Source organism: Falco rusticolus, chromosome 4 (assembly GCF_015220075.1).
Source record: "Falco rusticolus isolate bFalRus1 chromosome 4, bFalRus1.pri, whole genome shotgun sequence".
Taxonomy (NCBI): Eukaryota; Metazoa; Chordata; class Aves; order Falconiformes; family Falconidae; genus Falco; species Falco rusticolus.
Window position 1 is genome coordinate 57523469 of NC_051190.1, and position 19451 is coordinate 57542919.

The 19451-nt window shown below is 38.8% G+C and overlaps 1 protein-coding gene across 3 annotated transcripts in view; it reads right to left on the reverse strand.

Moving 5' to 3' along the window:
• Positions 1–19451, reverse strand: part of XYLB (xylulokinase) — an 85150-nt gene that overhangs the window by 50028 nt on the left and 15671 nt on the right. For all 3 annotated transcript variants that reach the window (XM_037383773.1, XM_037383772.1, XM_037383775.1), the window contains 7 exons: positions 18072–18190; positions 16805–16886; positions 15760–15800; positions 15231–15346; positions 13036–13151; positions 10540–10613; positions 9062–9158 (listed from right to left, as the gene is read on the reverse strand). In XM_037383773.1, coding sequence (XP_037239670.1) covers positions 9062–9158; positions 10540–10613; positions 13036–13151; positions 15231–15346; positions 15760–15800; positions 16805–16886; positions 18072–18190 — 645 coding nt within the window. The remainder of the gene's footprint in view (positions 1–9061; positions 9159–10539; positions 10614–13035; positions 13152–15230; positions 15347–15759; positions 15801–16804; positions 16887–18071; positions 18191–19451) is intronic.

Genomic DNA, 19451 nt, shown 5'->3' on the forward strand with positions numbered 1-19451 from the left:
TTATTAAATAAGTTATCCCAGAGGTGCTGCCACTGCTGCTGACAGGCTCAGCCTTGGCCAGCAGCGGGTCCGTCTTGGAGCCGGCTGGCATGGGCTCCATCAGACATGGGGGAAGGTTCTGGCAGCTTCTGATAGAAGCCACCCCTGTAGCCTCCTGCTACCAAAACCTTGCCATGCAAACCCAACACAGAACAAACACAGACAAAAAAAAAACAAGAGCACCTTGAGTGAAGAGAGTGAATGCTTTTGAAAATATCCTTCAAAACCCTTCCAACTCCGTGACCAGTGACCACCTTCATTCCAACGTCACTCACAGGGCTACTGTGACACAGGTTAAGATATAACATTATTTTCTGCTTTTATGTATGGTTTAAGTTGGCCACTGAGATGACTCAAATACTTTGTCAATTTATAACAATGCTGAGTGCCTTATTTCTTGAGGTGCATACATGGAAATTGCTATGTACAGATAATACTGACATTTACCTGTTTGGTAATAGATAGCAGCAATAGAGAGGGAAGGAACTGAGTGGCCCAGTCCTGGAAACACTGAGAAGGCAGCCAAGGATGTGCTGGAATAGAGGCCCCAGAAGCCTTCCTTCAGCACATGGATACCTCTAGGATCCAAAGCCCTCTACCAACAAAGCCCATATCTGAAATGTAACAAAAGCAACCTTAGCCAGCTGAAAACAAGAAAGCTGCTATCAATGATGGAGTACACTGACTAGACAGGCAAGTACACTGAAACTTTGGCTACCAACATTAGCCTAAGGAAATCAAACATATTTCCAAGTCAGTCCATTTGTTGTCCAAAGTAATACTGACATTTGACACTCCTTCTGTAACGAATATACATTGTTTAGTATTGTTACCTTTGGTGATACTGTTGGTTTGTAAAAAGAAATAATTCAATATTATGCATTTGTGCACACCAAACATTTCCTAGTGGAGTTTTTCAGACAACATTCAGCTTATTCAAACTCCTATGCAGCCATTCCTTTCACTTAGTGTTATGCAAAAGTGGAAATAAAAAAGCACACAGATGTGTATTTCAGAAAGATGCTAGCCGATTTCTGTTAACAGGGGCAAACTGAGCTTTCATCCACCAGAACTTCTGAAAACATCTAATAATTATACATTTCAGAAGAATCAACCAAAACAGGCACACCCAGAGATGGAACTTTAAGAGTTAAGCCACACTTTAGTAATATTTCAGAAAAGACTGACAAGTGCAGTTATCTGCAGTACAGGTATCCTCTAAAGAACTATTTCACTTTGAGACACTATCAAAAACACAAACCTACCCTTTGCTTCTATGTATATACATATTTCTGGTTTCATTTTCAAATTTCCAGCTTTCAGAAATTGTCAAATGGAAGATCCATACTTTAAAACCAACAGAACTGGTAGAGAAATGGCCATTTTTAAATTCACTCCCTGCTTGAGTAGTAACTGATGTGCAATGCTCAGCAGGTACACCTGAGTTCATTTTACTTTAAGTCTGTCTGGTGCTGCACGATCTCTGTAAGTGCAGTCGGAAAAAGACAATTTCAGATTCAGGCAAACTTTTTCTTTGTGTTCTTTCATCCATTCTTTAGATTTTCCAACTAGGAAAAGTATAGTACTGATGAGCTGAAGGCCACTGTAAGAGACTGTCAAGTCCAGCCTTGAACATCAAAGAGAAGAACAGTATCAGTGTCCAGAAGCTGGGATCAGGAATTACATGTCACCTACCATATCATTAAGGGACTCAATTCTGTGTATGCTCTAATCTCACTCTTACACACATCCAATTTTCTTCTTTGGGTCATTCCTGTCACTTATCCCAAATTCCAGCCTCCAAGTGCAAAGCCAAAAAATTTCTGTTCTCACGTCAGAGAGAGAACTTTAGAAGTACATATTGCACTTGAAGCTTATTTCTCATGAACTTCCCATCCTTTGCCACTCTTTACACTTGGACTAAACTGACACTGTGAAAGCCTTGGGGACCGAGACCTGTCATTTTACATGCACCATGCACACCTTTGCTAGTGCATAAGTTAGACACACCACAGACAGAGTGAATAATGTTATAGTTTAAATGTGGAAAAAAGAATACCCTTCATGTGCGCACTTGAAAACGATGGGCCAGAAATAAGAAAAGAAAGCTGCCCAAATTCTTTCATGTCTGAAGAGAATTAAAGTTATACAAGTAGAATGCAAAATTCCCCTTGTCCACAGACATGTGTTTGCTTGGGTTTTACTTAAACAAGAAATGTGGAGGCAGTTGGTTATTTTTTCTTGAGATAATCTGAGTAAGCACTGAGTAGCTGTCCTCTAATAATCAGAGTCTGGACGGAACCAAAGTTTTAGATATTTAAATTTGCTTTTAAAACTTGGGCAATAACCTCTTTTGAAGTAAGGCAAAACTGTCTTGCTTAAACTCGAACAACAAACACAATCACAGCTAAAGATCACTGGACGTGCAGGCAAATAAACTAGGCAGGGAAAGAATGACTTCCCTAGTAGAAAACCTGTTAACACTAAAAACCCCCAGTGTGGGTTGATGCAGCTGAAAGCATTGAGACACTTCGTGCTCAGAACCGATGCGTAACGTGAGACGTGCAAGAGAAACTGAATAACCTTAAACTAGAAAAAAAGGAAAGACAGCTGGAGGTACTAGGGAATCCTGGGAGAGCCGATTAGAGTTCACTAACAAGCCCGACATATTTGAGCAACAAAAATGAAAATACAGAAAGACACAGGAAGAAATGTTTAAAGTAATAAATATGTAACATTTCACTGTCAACTAAGCTAAATGTAGTATTTTACAAGCACAATGATCAGCAAAAGAGGACATCATTTACAGTGATACCAGAGGCTGCTATTGGTATAAACGATTAATACAAAGCAATATATATAAAGCTGTGAACCAGATAAGCTTCCTAGCAATGGCATCTCTTACAGATTAACACGTGTCTGAAACAGAACGGACCACTGTGATCCACTAATACACCCTTCTAACATAAATGATCTCTTTGAACCAGAGCACCTGTTTCTTAGGGGACCAAAAATTAAAACAAAATTTAAAAAATCTTGCTCTTAAAACTGCCAGTGCTAAAGAATTCACTACACCACTGTCAATTGCTGTACTGTTTGATTTCAATTTCTGTTAAAAATCTGCACCTTGCTTGTCATCTGAGGTTTGCCTACTTTCAGCTTCCAGTTATTGAACCATAATGTTTCTGTCTGTAAGGCTCAAGAGTCCTATACTATCAAGTTCCCTTTCCCCAAGAAAGTACTTACAGAGTACAATCATGTCATTCCCTTGCTAATCTAATTGGATTTAAAACTGTAGATCAGTCTCAAAAAACAAGCGATAAAAGGAGATTTATTAGATAACCCAACTGATCTCAAAGTCCCCAGCTTCTAGAGATCCATGAAGCTCTAACAAAACCAGCCAACTGACAGCTTGACTTTTTTTCTGAATACTGCTTGAACAGTACATCCACTGAAAGAGTTGTAAACAATCTCTCCTAACATCAGGGCACAGGAATTGAACTATTTACATACTTGGTCTTTTGCTGACCAAACATTAAAAGCCATTGTTCAAATAATGACAACATTTTATCATTGTGTCAGGAAAGAAAGACAGATAGCACCCTTTCCAATCTTTTTATTAACTCTTCAGATTTTCTGCCTTCATTGTGTTTCCTGCATATGTATAACAACAATAAAACAAAATAAAAGCAAGACAATAGCCACTGCATGAAAAATTCTACAGCACGTAAGCAGCTTCCTTATAGCACATTAGGTCATTTCCTTCAGAGACACTTTATCTAACCCTTTTAAAAATTAGTTAAGCCAATACTGTACTCTCCTGAACCAACTAATAATAAAAAGCCCTTTTTAATATAATACTTGGTCAGGGAATTGGTAATGAGCTACTCAGCCTTTCACTCCAGATCACTGGCTTAAAACCAAGCCTTGCTTGATCGTGCCTAGAAGGCTCCACTACACAATAAAAGTCAGATGCTCTGCAGAAAATATGAGCGGGTACAGTCAAGTTCTTGGCAAGGTACTGCCCATCTCACACTGGCACTCTTATCAGCCAGATATTTCATCAGAAAATACAAATATCCTCTGCAACAGGCTTATCTGGGAGGAAGATCCTGCCTTTGATGAATTCAAAAGTACTTCTGAGCCAACACTCCTCCCTCAAAAATACAGGCTTAAGATCTAACGGCAAGGCATATTTGTGGCCTGTTTGTACCACATACCAAGCAGTACACTCCGCCCCATCGCTATTCATATATCTTTCAATCTGACCATTACCACTATTCACTATTATTTTAAACAGAGGGAATTCCACCTCCCATCAACGGTGCTGTCCTCTAATTATTTTTAAACTGTTTTCACTCACTTGCTGAAGCAAAAGGCCCCTAACAAAGCCGTCACCCTCACGCCGCTGAAACACCATCAGCACTCTTAGCAGCAAACAGCAAGAGACAAGCACGAAGCCAACACAACATTTTAGTATTGATTTCTCTACGAAATTTAAATCCCTCAGGGCATAAACATCAATTTAATCTGTATGCAACTACAAAATGGTCTCACTCACAGTGTTCCTCACTTCAGCCAAAACACGGCTCCAAGTGGAGTAGAAACACACTTAGCAGGGAAGGCAAAGGTGACTGACAGAACAAGTCCCTCAATGTTCCTGATAATTTCTAAGAGGTTTGGAGAGTACAATCACAGAAGCCAGTCAGACAAAGACAATCAGCAGCAGAAAAACCTGTCTCACACAGAGCCATCCCTGGAATGTCCCAATGACCAGCGGCATCTAGCCTTGCCAAATCGGAGAGCCACTTCATCCTCCAGCAGACCAGCAAGTTCCCCCTCTAACCTCTGAGAAGCCAGGCCCAGCACACTGACATTTCTCTTTTTTCCCTAGCACTGTAGGACTGCTGTTTTGTTTAAGAGTGCATCCTGTTGTATATCCAACCAGAAAGATGTACTTTCACACATTTTAAACACCAGCAACATGCAGCACTTCAGGGACAAAAAAAAAGTGGCTCATTTTTCCACCAGTGCAAAGCCACGGGCAGGTCTGTGTCACCCCAGCCAGCACTTAAACACCAAATACAGTCAGTAGAATTCAAGGCACCAACATTATTTGCAAGTGATGGATTTATGTACGTAAGAAACTGTAAATTACATAATAAACACAGACACCAGATTTTATGGACAAAGCTTGCGCTTGTAAAACATGGCACCTTCTATCCATCTGCCCCCGCTGACAACAATTAGGAAGCAGAATCAGATTCCTAAAGGTATCAATGTGACACGAAGAGCACATCGGGCAACTGGAGTACTATGAATTCACTGACAAGCACAACACAAGTACTATGAACAACCGACAAGCTGTCCAAAGCTAACAGCTTTGGCACACCTACCCCAGATAATCTGCCTACAGACAAGGCAGGATTTATTAACTGCTGCTGCAGTCCCACAAAAGCTTATTTAACACAACTCTAGCACACACCTGAACCAGTATGTACAGACGTAGTGCTCAAGTCACCACTGACAGGAAAGTTTCTACACTGCAGGCCAGCGTATCGTTTAAATACCTATTGGCTACATGCATGGTCAACACCAGAACCCCTACCTGTGTGCTGTTTTTCTTCAGCATATGCAACATACATCATGGCAATATTTACTTCACCCATCAGTGGGTAGAGAGGTAGATTTTACTCCCAAGAATAATCAGGTTTGTGGGTTTTCACTAGGACAGCTTCATTAGGTCCAAGCAAGGACCATTGCAACATTCTCCAGTCAGCGTCAATTTTAAGATGAACTTCAGGATTGCTTGGTCAGGAACAGAAGCAACCCTGAAGTGATCATCAAGGTTACTGAAGTATATACTGGCAGATCACTGTGAACCACTGACAGGTTTATAGCTGCTGTGATCACCTGTGTCACTGAGCTGCAGACACTGTCATTTCTCTACAAAGTTACCATAGTTTTGATTTCAGAGAGTCCCCAAACATGCAGCAAGCATGTCTGTGACCAGCCTCTGAACTCCAGTTGTAAGCCTGGCTTTCAAAAGGGGATGGCTGCAAGCAGAGGGAGGAAGTGACAAAACAGAAGGTGTTTATGATACAATCAAAATTCAGGAAAATAAAGGCAGAACAGCAAACCTTCACCTTATCTACATGAATCTCTGAATCGGAGGATGTAAACAGGGACAGACCAAACTTGACTTGTTTGTTTCTAGATCACAACACTATCCACCCCTTAAGCGCATAAGCAAAACAGGATACAGGGTGTTACTGAATGATTTCCCCTGAAATCTGATTGAGAAAGATTAGAGCAATTAGAACAGAATGACACACACTTTTAAAACCCTTAAATCATGATTAATGTAAGGTTTAACTTTTCTCCTAAGGATCATCTGGTGACTCTGTGCCATTTTCAAAACAAGGCTCACACACACATCCCTGCCTCAAAGAAAAAAAATCATGAGACAGAATCCCCTGCCCTCTACTGGTACACTGAAACCTGTGCACATGCCTGCAGGCAAGCATAAACACAACCTGAAGAGCTGTTTCAAGGGGGGGGGGTGGGGGTGGGGGGGGTGTTGAACTATTATTTGCAATTTTTGTAAGATCTAGAATGTACCAGAGAGATCAAACTGGGAACAAAACCTCACATCAAACACAACACTCTTTCACCACCATTGCACTTCCTCCTGCAGCACTACTGCTCCTAGCAAGATAATATATTCATTAACTGAAAGTAAATTCTAAGGGATTATCTAATGTTTGTCATGTTCACAGTGCAAAACCAAGAACTCTATATGACACATTTTTATTTATTTTTACAAAATTCTCCTCCCCGTATGCTACTGCTTTTCAGACTACAGGCACCCAAACAGCATTTAACCCAAGAATAGAGAGGCCGGTTCGTGACTGCCAAATTTCTTTTTGAACACCTTGGTGCCAGAGCTAGGGAAATTCTTAGCCAGGTTTCTGACTCATTTGCACCACTGAGACAGCACCACGCAAATCTCAGGACACCATAGCAAAGCATTTATTGTGACTGACCATGTCACTTCCATTTCTGTTACAGATCAATTTATTAGGTGTCATCATATAACATTCCAGATCTTATAAGCAGTTATTACTATATTCTCTCATTGTTGTAAACAGCAACAACAAAAAATGCTAAGATTTACACCGCTGTGAATATATTTCTGCATATAATAAAACCAGCCTGATTTCTGAAAAAAATCAAGGTAAATTCCCCATGCAGACAAGGCCTAAAAGGAACTGAATAAACACAAGGGTCCTGACTATATATTTCATCCAAAACATAAATAAGCTTTTAAATCATACTGAAAAGAAAAAAGAAGCCTGATAAACAGCAGGTACTAAACAAGAGAAAGTCTAGCAATACCAGAGTAATTCCCACAATGTTCATCCTTACCCTGAAACACACATTCAAAACACACCCTGTTTTCAGAGCTGTCACACAACAAACACAGAAGCAAGCCTGCCATCACTACACAAATACCAGAATATGACATTTAAATAATACCACTAAGGAAAAGTGGGAGATGCATACAGCAGTTCTTTTTTAAAGCAACTCATCTGTTAGTTACCAAATAGCTAAAAAACCCTTGGGATGCAACAAAACAAAAGTGTACAAAGTTCCAAGGAATCTACAGTAACACAATGCAATCACACCCATCTCCTTTTTACTGTAGACATCTACAGCTTTTAAGAAAAAAGACATTTTAAAACTTATTAAGACACATCCTAAAACCATGTAGGTTTTTGTCTTTCCTGCTTAGCCTAAATGTATTTACAGATAATTTCTACCCATTTGTTTCTGTATCAGAGTTGTCTAGAGTTGTCTGATATCTTAAATAGTTCTTCTCACACTCCGGTGCTTGTCTAAACCCTGACATTTACAGAGTATAAAAGTATCCTCTTCAGCCGTGAGCTTTCTAGGCTATACAGGCCAAGCTTTTGGTGCAGCAGAATCTAAGAATGAAGGATAAACAGGTATTTTAAACAAAATCTATTTGAATTTCTGCCTGTCTCCATAAATAATCTCCCCAAATAAATACGGTTTCAAGTATATAAGAAAATATGTAACAGGAGAACCTTTACATGTAAATTAATAAGGTGGTGTTGCCAAGCCTTGCGATTTGTTCCGCTACCTCTATATTTTCTCAACTTTCAGCTCCTGCGGTTCTTTCTTAAAAATAAAAAATAAAAAAATTCTATCTTTCATGATTACGGATAAAAGCCTGGAGGTAGGATTCAAGCAATGGCTTGTAAAGGAGAAGATCAGGCATGGCTTGTAAAGAAGGAAGTCAGGATTTCTTAAAAACCCTAAAGATGAGTTAATTCAGTATTTTCCAAGATGCCACTGGCTGATATACTGACACAAAACACCAATAAAACATCTTACTAACTTGCCCATATTCTTTTTGTAGAATTTCAGAGCTATAGGTAAAACACTGCCTGACTTTATTGGACCAATAATGTGCTAAAAACTATTCACATTATAAATTCCAGGAAGCAGGATCTCTTTGCTTTCTAAAGCACAAGACAGCAAAAGGGCTTCTGTTTTATTAACAGAAAACGGAGGTAAAGAGGTAAGTGAGCAGCTTATGGCAGCTCCAGGAACTGAACACAGATTTCAGATTTTCTAAGTTACAGTCTCGTGCTCGAGGCAGAAGGCTGATATTCTTTCCACTTAACAAGCTATCGAAGCCCAAACTCTTATTTAAAAGTTGACAGTGCAGCTCAATAACAATGAAACGGCAAAAATACTTGAAAAGGAAGTAATCATGAAGTTAAACCAATCGGTTCTTCTAAAGTTAACATCTGCAAAAACTTGGCCCCAACACACTGTCAAAATTTTTTCCAGAAGACTCATTTAGAATTCACACTAGTTCCTGTCTCCATCAGGCAGGACAAGAATCACAATACTGACATTACTGTCGGGACTCCTATCTTTGTGTTTGATCTCTAGTGCCATTTGTTCTGCAGCTTTTCATCATACTTACAGACTTTGTATCCCAGCTTTTCAGCATGGATCCTCTTGGCTATGAACTGCCCTTCAATCAATGCTCTTATTTCTACGTCCTTTGGAAAGTCTGAAACCTGTATCAAAGAGGGAATACATTAAGTTAACAAGCACCTTACGCAGTGTACGATGCCAAGCTGGAGACTGGTTAAAAACACAAGACTTATAGTTGCTTATCCTGGTGATCACCCTGAAGTCTGCTTTCAGCTAGGCCCAGTTCTTCACCCATATACACAAGATGGACCTAAAGACTCACGACAGCAAACGCAACCCATAACCTCAGCGCTGCTGGCAAATCCATCAAACCTGAAATCAATGCACAGTGGGAAGAGGTTCCACTGCAAGTTATAAACTTTTCTCTATGCATTTCCCAGCACCAAAGCCTTCTTAAGAATCAATATCTCAAAAATTTAAAATTAAAGCAAGTAGATAAAATTCAGATGCATTAAGCAATGTCACAAAAGTTTAAATCTATTTCTGTCTGCACAGAAGTGAAACCACATAATCTTTTCATTAATTTATTTAGTTCCTCTATATAACATTTTTTGTCCTTCCATCAACCAGAATACGAGAAAGGCAAAAGTAAGAAAATATGTAACTATAAATACAAATAATCGTTCACAATAAGTTTAATTTTTCCACACACTACAGTAAGTGCCTACAACTTCTATAACAGCTAGAAGTGATTAAGCATTCATTTAAACAGCAAACATTTAAGAGACTAGTGCTACACTGCAAACACAAGACAGTATCAATCTCTGTTCACCTAGGTGAGGTCTAATCGACTGGGAGTCATGATTGATCTTCAGTACCACCCAGAAAGTCAAGACATTTAAACATCCATCCCTCAAAAGAAAAAAAAGAAAAAAGATAGAAAGAATTTTTATTTTCCGTAACATAATTTCTATTTTAATTCCAATTGGGTTTGAGATTGTGCCTACTTACAAATCACTATGTGGCATGTAGGTTACTCCCAAGACATGCAGGACAGCAAAATGAGGGCTTTACTTTACTTTGCATACACATTTAGAGCAAGATAAAGGACAAAATATTATAGCCCAAAGCTTCAACACATCCTTATCTGTGTGTCTGAAACTGAGAAGATGGGGACTAAGTCATGTAAGTGTACTAAGCTCTCAATAAGCTTAAAGTTAATCCTGTTTCAAAAACAGTGTCAGGTTTCAGTAAATCCACATTTTCCAATAAAGGAAGTATTTCCTCAAAAAAATACCATATAAGTTCTAGTTCAGACTTTGCACTGTAGATACTCTCAAGCTACAGACCAAATACTTCCTCACGAAAATTGTCCCAGGGACTTGCATCAATAAATGAAACTTGAAAGCAAGTATCTCAGACCAGACAAAATAAATAAATAAAAAAAAAAAAAGATAATGGCAAATATTTCAAGCCTTGACAGTACTCCTTCAAAATTTGAGACGTTAACTAGATTATTACTACCTTTTGGTTGTCTCTGTTGAATCTGTGAATCCCAACTGCTTCAGGAGTAATTTCCTTCACATCAAAGTAGAAACCTGTATCAAGGAACATTAAAAAGCATCATGTTTGCTCCTAGTCCAAAGCTGGAATCTTATTTCAGCACACAGCTAAAATGGTAATAAAAGTTTATCACATATTTGGATATTTGAGTCACCACACAGCCCGTTTCATAGTAATTTCAGTCCACATGTATCAAATTTAACTACTTCCAGTTTATAAAAACGTGGATCTTAAGCATGTCTGGCTCTAGGCATGCAAACAATATAATAAACAAGCCTACAAAAGAGCACACATCTACGATAACACACACACATGCAAGTAATGTAGGTAATATATAACATATCTTGGAGTTCAGTAGGTCGTATGCAAGGGTGAAAGAAAAAGTAAAATAAAAAAACAAAAATGGTATGTTAGTAAGAAGAGTACAGGAATACTGGAACATTTCATGCACTAGATTAGATTTCATGAGCTTATTAGAAAACATCAGATATTTTAAGTCATGAAGCAGAGCTGATCTCTGAATAGTTTTCATGAGATCTGAAGAAATGCAGTAATGCTTTGTAGAGAGCAAGACAAAAAGTGTGAAAAAGATTTCTTTTGTGTTGATGGCAAGAAGGGTTGGTCAAAAAGATATTCAAGAAAGGAGACAAAAAAAAAAAAAAAAGGAGAGAATGAGGACAGAAAAAACTGAACAGAATAGCTAAGAAACTATGGAAAGTTTCTAAGGTTCAGACCTTGAACAAGACCATGCTGCCCTAGGAGCTCTACAATTACAAGCCAAAAAAACACAAAAATAGTACTGTGCTTTAGCACATATAACCTTTTTGGTTAAACCTTCTGAAAACTTGCCAGTAAGTAACACTGTGGGTTACAGATCTGCAGGCTCTGCCAGGGGATGTATATCTCAAAATTTCCTTTCTGACTCTGCTGCCACCCTGAATCTAGCAGATAAGGTCTTCAAGTAAACTTGCTGGTTTTATTAACCTTCTCAGGTACTTCCCAGATGTGACAAGACCCTCATCCAGTCACTCCTCCTTCCCTGCTTGCTTCCCCTATCGCTCTCATTATCCAAACGTCACCCTAGCAGCTGCCTCTGCCCACCTCCGAACCTCTGCAGGGGCAGCTGCTCACACAACAGGGCGGGCAGGGCACAAGTGATGAAAGGGAGGGTGCCTAACCACTTACTGCTTTGCTCCACTTCCCTCAGGGACTCAGATTATGGAAATTACTGTATTTTTACAAGTATACCCCGAGGTTATCCAAGTGTATGGGTTATTGAGGATGACTGCCACAAAACACCTTTTATAAGGGACTGAGGTATACAAATGAGTATATTAAAGTATTTTTTAAAGCTTCAAGGCAGTGTCCTGGTATCCTTGAAATCAGTAACAATATTTTCATGAACTTCCAATTTTTTTAATACTGTCTAAAGCAGCTGACTTCTGAGTTTTTGAATAACGTCTTCCCATTTTCTGAAACACATGAATTGATTTGTCTTCTAGTGAAAAGAGATTCCTGGTCATTTTAATACCCCACAGAGACTGGATTTGACAGACAACATAACAGAGCTTCTAAAAATGAAAAATCAGTGCTAAACTCATAGTGTCGAGAAACTGTACCTTTAAATTCACCTTCCTAAGGAGCGAAGTCTTCTATAGCTTAAATATCTACATTGAAAAACTTTGCTATCTACAGTTTTTAAATTAATTTTGCTTGTATGAATTCAGATCTAGGATGAAAATTTTAAATCCAGCTCTGCAACGCGTTAAATTTTAACACTGATTGCACATATGCTCACTTTTCAATAACTTATTTCAGAGCTGTATACTACACTTGTAAAATGTTAAGCTGTAGGGAATAAAATAATGTAAAACTTCACATACACGGGTTTGTTTATATTTTTTAAATATTTTGCATCATCATCATTTTGTTTCATTACATTCACCTGCCATAATGTAGGGAAAAAACACGGATGAAATCACTCTGTGACATACATTGGGGAAAATTCAGGAAATCTAGGTTTTGATTACTTGACATTACTGTTTTGTTCACATGCATGAACAAGATTCTAGATGAATGGCTGAGAAAGAAATAATATGGAGCTACTTAATTCACTTGGTTTGAGTCTTCAGAAAAAAAACCCCAAACTTTAATGAAAGCCTCCTTCAGCAATTATTAGTTTTAAACATTCTACAGCTAAGGTGCTAATAACACCCTTTCAACAACTAAAAAAGCTCCATAAATATGATTTTCTTATTTAATGAATACTGTAGGAAAATACTATCATGACACTTAGAAATGCTCTGTTGGCAGGCTAAGTATGCATTAGAATTTCCCTTGCTCTAGTTAACTTAATTCTTGGCCTTTAAAATGACCTCAGTAAAAAGTAGATACAACATCCACAAAAGCATGTGTCTAAGCAAACTCTGGATCTCCCAGCCCTGCTAAGGTTCATACCCAAGTTTCCATTGTTTCCAGCAACAGTAGATGATAAGGCTTTGGAGAATTCATCCCAGGAGCCTGAAGCACAGTCATCTCTGATCCTCTCTCTCATGAGAGAGCCGTTCTTAAAACTGAAACACACAAACATACCACACGCTGATTTCCAAAACATTTGGCTCTAGATTTTTTAAGCAATTTGTTGTTTCACTCTATATTGGTGTTTATTGTATCAGGTAAATAAAGCTGCGCAAGCTAAAAGATACAATCACTTCTTCGTTATTAAAAGAGATAGAGAGGGAGAAAACTAGATAAGAGAGAAAACAAATATTACAGGTTGCGTTGAGGAACACAGTATAGAAATGTTGGTATACATCTCTCCGATGAGTCAGCTTAGATCCAGCCTGACAGGTCACACTAAACCTAGGCTAGCTCTGAGCAGCTGAGACACCTCCTCAGAGGAGTACTCTGATACAGTACTGAAAAGCTCACTGAGATGACTCTGCAAGTCAAGGAGCAAGAGTGTCTCTACATTGCATTTATGATCTCAGGAGCATGGTACCAGTATGCAGCCAGCTTAGGGCCAACAAGACTTATGAAGTGTAGCTCCATGCCAGCATCAGGCAAAGGAAAGCACCACAGCTGCACCTGCACAGTTCTGCTCCACAGCCAGTAAACCGTGCTGTAAAACACGCATCTGTCCAGCGTTTATGGTCTTTGCACCCTTTATGCAGTCGCCTCCTTTGCCTCCTCTGCAAATGTAACAGTCCTGCAAAATACTGCAGCATTGGACACAGACCCAGAGGAAAGAAGTTTGAATACTCTCCAGCACAGAGTTATCAGAGCAACTCAGCAGGAAAGGCACAGAAATATTCAGAAAGAGGGCAAAGAAATTATTGAACTTGCTTAGTAGCAGCAGCTGAAATTACTCGAGTTTTCTGTACAAATACTCTGCCTGGTAGCTTAGGCACTCTTTTTCTATGAACTGAGGGTCCCCTATTAATTGTGATATTCTACAAATAAAGGGGTATTGGTGCAAAAGGGGCAGTGTCAGGATAGAAATGGCTGGGCAGAAATGGCTAGGCAGAAGGAACAGGAACTCTTTATATCTGCACGGCGACAGAAGTATCTTGTGTCCTGAATGGCAGGTTTGGCTTTCTGCATATGTTAAGCTGCAGCAAAAGAACGGCAGCACCTCCCTTCCTGTTATGAAGGGGTTGTTTATAGAGCTCTTACACACAGCAGGTGGGGGAAATATCGGGTAAAAGGGAAACTTTAATGCAAAACTTAAAAAAACAAACACACACACACACAGAGCTGCTGGGAAATCATACTACGAAACTCAGTCACTTGCAATTGACATCATGCTTTTGAACTCGGCCTCATCAACACTGCTCCCACTGCCATCTACACCATCCTACTACTGCACAGGTAAGATCAGCACTACAGTTAAAGAGCAGATTTGACCTTTGCTGAAGTTTTGGGTTTCAAGCATCTACAGTCCAGGGGATTTAGACACAAAATTGATCTGCATATTACTTGTAAATATTTGCCTAAACACTACGACCTGTTTTGGAAGTTTTGACTCTGAAAACAGTGACTCGGTGAGGGAAAATATAGCTTCAGGCCACATTTCCACCTACTTGGCTGGCAAGGAGCCAAACAATTCCCAAATCACAGCAACCAAAAGCTACCATGAGGATCATTCTCTCAGCTGGGTTTCTTGAGATCTCCGTATTTTCCACATGCACAGCCTAATACGTCCCCGAACAGCACTGATTATACTCCTCTATGAAAACGGAATCTTTACCTGCCCCGTTATGTCCCCTCTGGACCACTAGAAGAGCACAGAAGTTATACAGCCTGGTTAAGCTTCTGACATTTCACATTATTATATTTCAGAAGATTGTTATTCCTGTACATTAAATATATTACCTTAGATTCATAATGAACTGGCTCTATGTATACGTAAAAATAATTTCGGCTTTTTATTGCCATGAGAATTTATCCTCCACAATTCTGCAGTTTCAGTTACACAAATTAAACAGGAATGCTGTAACGTTGATGCAAATGTTGCAGCAGTAGACTGCCATATACTGCACAGAGTGCTGAATGTTCTATTCATTATCATTTTGCAAAAGAAATAAAAAACACTAACAGAGGAAGAAATATATGTTATCGATCCCAGATGCACAAAAAATAAATTATATTACCATAAAAGTGCCATATATGTTTGAGAATCAACAGGATTGCAGAGGATATGACCTTCTAAGGCAGGAGTTGGTTCTTGAATCCACAGAAACAATGTGTCACTTGTGCCAAGGCTAATCTGGAGGGGAAAAAAAAAATAATTGAAGCGTTATCACAATGTGCATGGAAAGCAATACAGAAATTAAATTAAAACCATTTGTTACTACCACTAATTGTTTTTAAATTACACATTAAGTCAATTGGATTTGTGTTGAAGCTAGCTCTGACTTTGGTTGTCACACCAGTGAAATACATACTAGATGGAGACTTAGGTTTTAATGTCTGGAGCATTAGTTAAAAATATTCACAAGAGTTTACTTAAAATCTTTCAGGCAGCTTACAGATTGATAGAAATAAAACAAGCGTGATTCCAATAAACAGAATATTAAGACTAGCAGATAAATTTAACTGATAACCTACAGCTAATTTACATTTCATGCATTTCATTTATTCAGGGATATGGGCAGTTTTCAGGAGCATGTTCTGACTTACTGCAATATCTCCTTCTTGAAGCCTCATCCCTGCCAATGATGCTGAAAACAAAAAGTAAGAATACCAAATAAAGAGTTGTTTGACTCCATTACAGCATGTTGTATGAGATATCATAATACATCACATTCACCACCTCAAAGTACAACATAAAAGGCAAATATGCTCAGGATGGCCTTGGCCTAGACACTGAAAAAGATGGGCAAAGCATTTGGGTGAGAGAGTGATTTTTAACAAAATCAAAATGCTTGAGACAAAAGACTACAGAACTGCATGATTATCTAATGTTTTTGAATCCAGGTTTTAAATACAGGGGACCCTTAGTTAACAACACACTTCAAAGGAGAAACCCTCCCACTTACATCAGACTACTCATTGGACTAAGATGGATTTGAATCTCCAAAAGAAATTTCACCTTTGGGAAATGTAGAGTTTAAGCATCTCCCAGAATATGAATGTTAAATATATCACGATGAAGCCTCCACCTTGATTCAAACCTGCATATGCTACCGTAATACAGATGAATATTTTATTTTCACAGTCCTGAGAAACAGACAACTTTGCTCTACACTGAAACAGCCTCCAGGATTCAAAAAACTGACCTGAAATCAGCACCTTATACTGAGATCTATCAGTCTGACGAAAAGACAGATCTAATTGTTAGAGAAAGACTATAAGGTCCATCTCCACCTTTTTGCTTGAAAAGATAAACCAGCAAATTTTTAATTCATATCTTCTAAGTTAAAATGTTAGCAGTTCATAGTAAGAATAGTTTCTTAGGGGCAGGCAAACCAAAGTCATCAAGAGGCAAATGAAATCACTTCTAATTGCTAAGCAAAAGAGAATTCATTTGTCATACCCAGCTCAGCCAAGATGTCTGTATCTCAGAAGAACCAGTGATGGAAGGCTGTTAGAAAAAGGTATTAGTGCTGATAAACACTATATTCTTTCACTGTATAAGGAGCATCTGAGAATCAATGAGATTGATTTAGAATTTTAGTACATACATAATCATATTCACTGAATCTTATACATTTAATCATCTCACCTGGATTGTCTCCTGTAAATGCTACTACCTTACAGTCTGGGCTAAACCCGTAACGCTGATTATAATATGGAGAAACGGGCCCCTAAGGAAAGAAAGAAAGATAGAGAGGAAAAAAGCTCAAAAAACCTGAAAGTAATCTTGGAATATATGACATAATCTGTTGTCACAGAGAACTGAAAACACCAGAGCAGCTACAATAATCATTTCTGGGTATTTAAGGTATGAATGAAGATTTTAAAGATTTTTAACTCTATTTTTTTCGCTGTTGAGAACCTCACAGAAATATCTCAGATCAGATTTTACAGTAAGTTAAGCAGCACTTTAACTTTGGGTCTTTCTCCAGTTATTCACATCAAGTAACCCAAACACATCCATCTGTTTTGCACACATACATGAATATTAATACACAGAAATTAGAAATTCAATGCAAACATAAGAGGAAACACAACATTAATATACATCACAACATCAAATGCTGGAATATGACCCCTATTATTTTAGGGGTCAAGAACTGTATTCTTTTAAGCGATATTTGATACCTATAGAGAAAAAACAGGAGGAAAAAAAATGTCTGTAAGAAATACAAGGACATCTACAGGGACTTTTAATATGTTCCTCTCCATTACAGAAGATGAGCACTGAGTTCAGAGGGATCGGGTGATCAGTATCTACACCCTCTTACACGTGTACCAGCTAAAGCAATAGCTCTTTTTGTGGTGGGTAGTAAGACTAAATTCATTTACTCTAAGAGATGTGCAGCTTGATTTGATTTCACCATTATGCTACGTGAACTGAGAAGCTTTAAATATCCCAAATTATTCAGAAAGATTACCTCATTAACTCCACAAACCACTTAAAACAAGGTCTCTGTCAAGAAATGCAGATGTTGGGTTCTGTTTCTGCAGTAATAAATACTGTGCACAGTTCTGCAGTGACCAGGTGCTTGTGGGCACAGGAGGGGACCCCAAAGATTCTTATCACTGCAGCAGCTACCAAATCTTTTCTCACCATAGCCCAGGGCATGCAAGAATCCAAGGAGATCAATGACAAAAGCTATGCCCAACACCAGCTAGTAGTTTTCTAAGATGTCTGGTTTTGCTCTGACAACACACCTGAAAATATTAAATCAAGCAGCATAACTCTGAGGATATAAGCATGCATGCACGCTTGCGTGCACACACAAATACACTCCAAGCAAGTGCTATTAGCAGAACTCTCAGCACAAAGCCCTGTTTGTTGTTTGAAACTCTTCTAGACAGGCACGTACCAGGACTGAATGGGATGGTACAGGGTATCCTAGTTTCTCCTCTAATCCAGGTGCACAAGCATCAAGGCAGGACTGTGACCATACCTTTTCCCAAATCTGCAGCAAGTTCATACCAGAACCTACAAGACAGACCAAAACAGGAAACATATATGATTAAACACAAGACAGTGTTGTATCAGAAAATTTCACCTTGTTACAGGCAACAGAAAATTTACACAGACGCATGTTTTACATTCAAAGAGAATGGTTTCAGCTCTCCTAAGCATAAAGTATACTGATAATTCAGCCTCTGGATTGCTGTCACCTGTAAAGGCAGCAGAAAAGGCTGCTCTGATGCAAAATGTACTAGACAATTCAGTTATTCCCAAGTTAAAAGCGAAAGAACATGGATGCTTCCCCATCAACTCCTCCCCAAATCATCCACCTTAGACAAAGGCTTCACTACAACTCTCTAAAGGTGATGCAGGAATGTCACCTGAAGGTGTGGTGTGCTCACATGAGACCTAACAAGGAAGAAATTTCCCCCTGGGTGGTACGGCTTTACTCAAAGGCAGGAGTGGTGTATCACATAAGCATTAAAATCCATGCTGACTAATCTTCCTCCATATATCAATGTTTCCTTCTGCAGAGATGACAAAATAAAGCTTAGAAATCCACAAAAAATGGCAAGAGATCAAATTTTCAAATGTAGCCTCTAATTTTGAGGCTAGTTTAGAAAGTCCAGCTTTGAATATCAGTCATGATTTTCAGAAATGATGAACAGCCCAACTGAAATCTGCGACACCTGCAAACATGCAACACCCCTAAAGTCTAGATTCTGTGAAATGAATTATAGGTTGAAAAAACTTAGATAACTGATTTGGTCACCTATTTCCTCACCAGATCCACAACTAGACCTGGGGAAGACCTGTGCAGTTTCAGTTTGGTTTCTCATTGCTTTTTCCTCATTATTTCATTGCTGGTTTAGAAGTTAATTGAAGTTGGTTAGTGGCTGAATCTACATAACATACTGAGCACTCCACACCCCTTTTACGTTACTAAGATGACTTTAATTGCACATTTCATTAGACTTGAAAATCTGTATGTGTTTCTGGTTAGTACTGTTCAGGGACATATCAGTCTTATTCTAGATTAACAACATTTTCATTTCAAAGACCATTTAGCCCACGACACTTATCTCAGAAACACAGCCACGTTCTTAGCTGAGTACAGTGGAAAACCTGAAATTCACTTCCATTCAGTACATCTTTAAGCTTTCTAAAACACAAAGACTGTGAAGTTGACTCCACATGCAGTGTCTGTGGAACAAGACTATGCTTGCAATGCTGGGACACAGAGGAAAAGAAGGGATGCAACCGACATCTCAGCTAGCACATCACA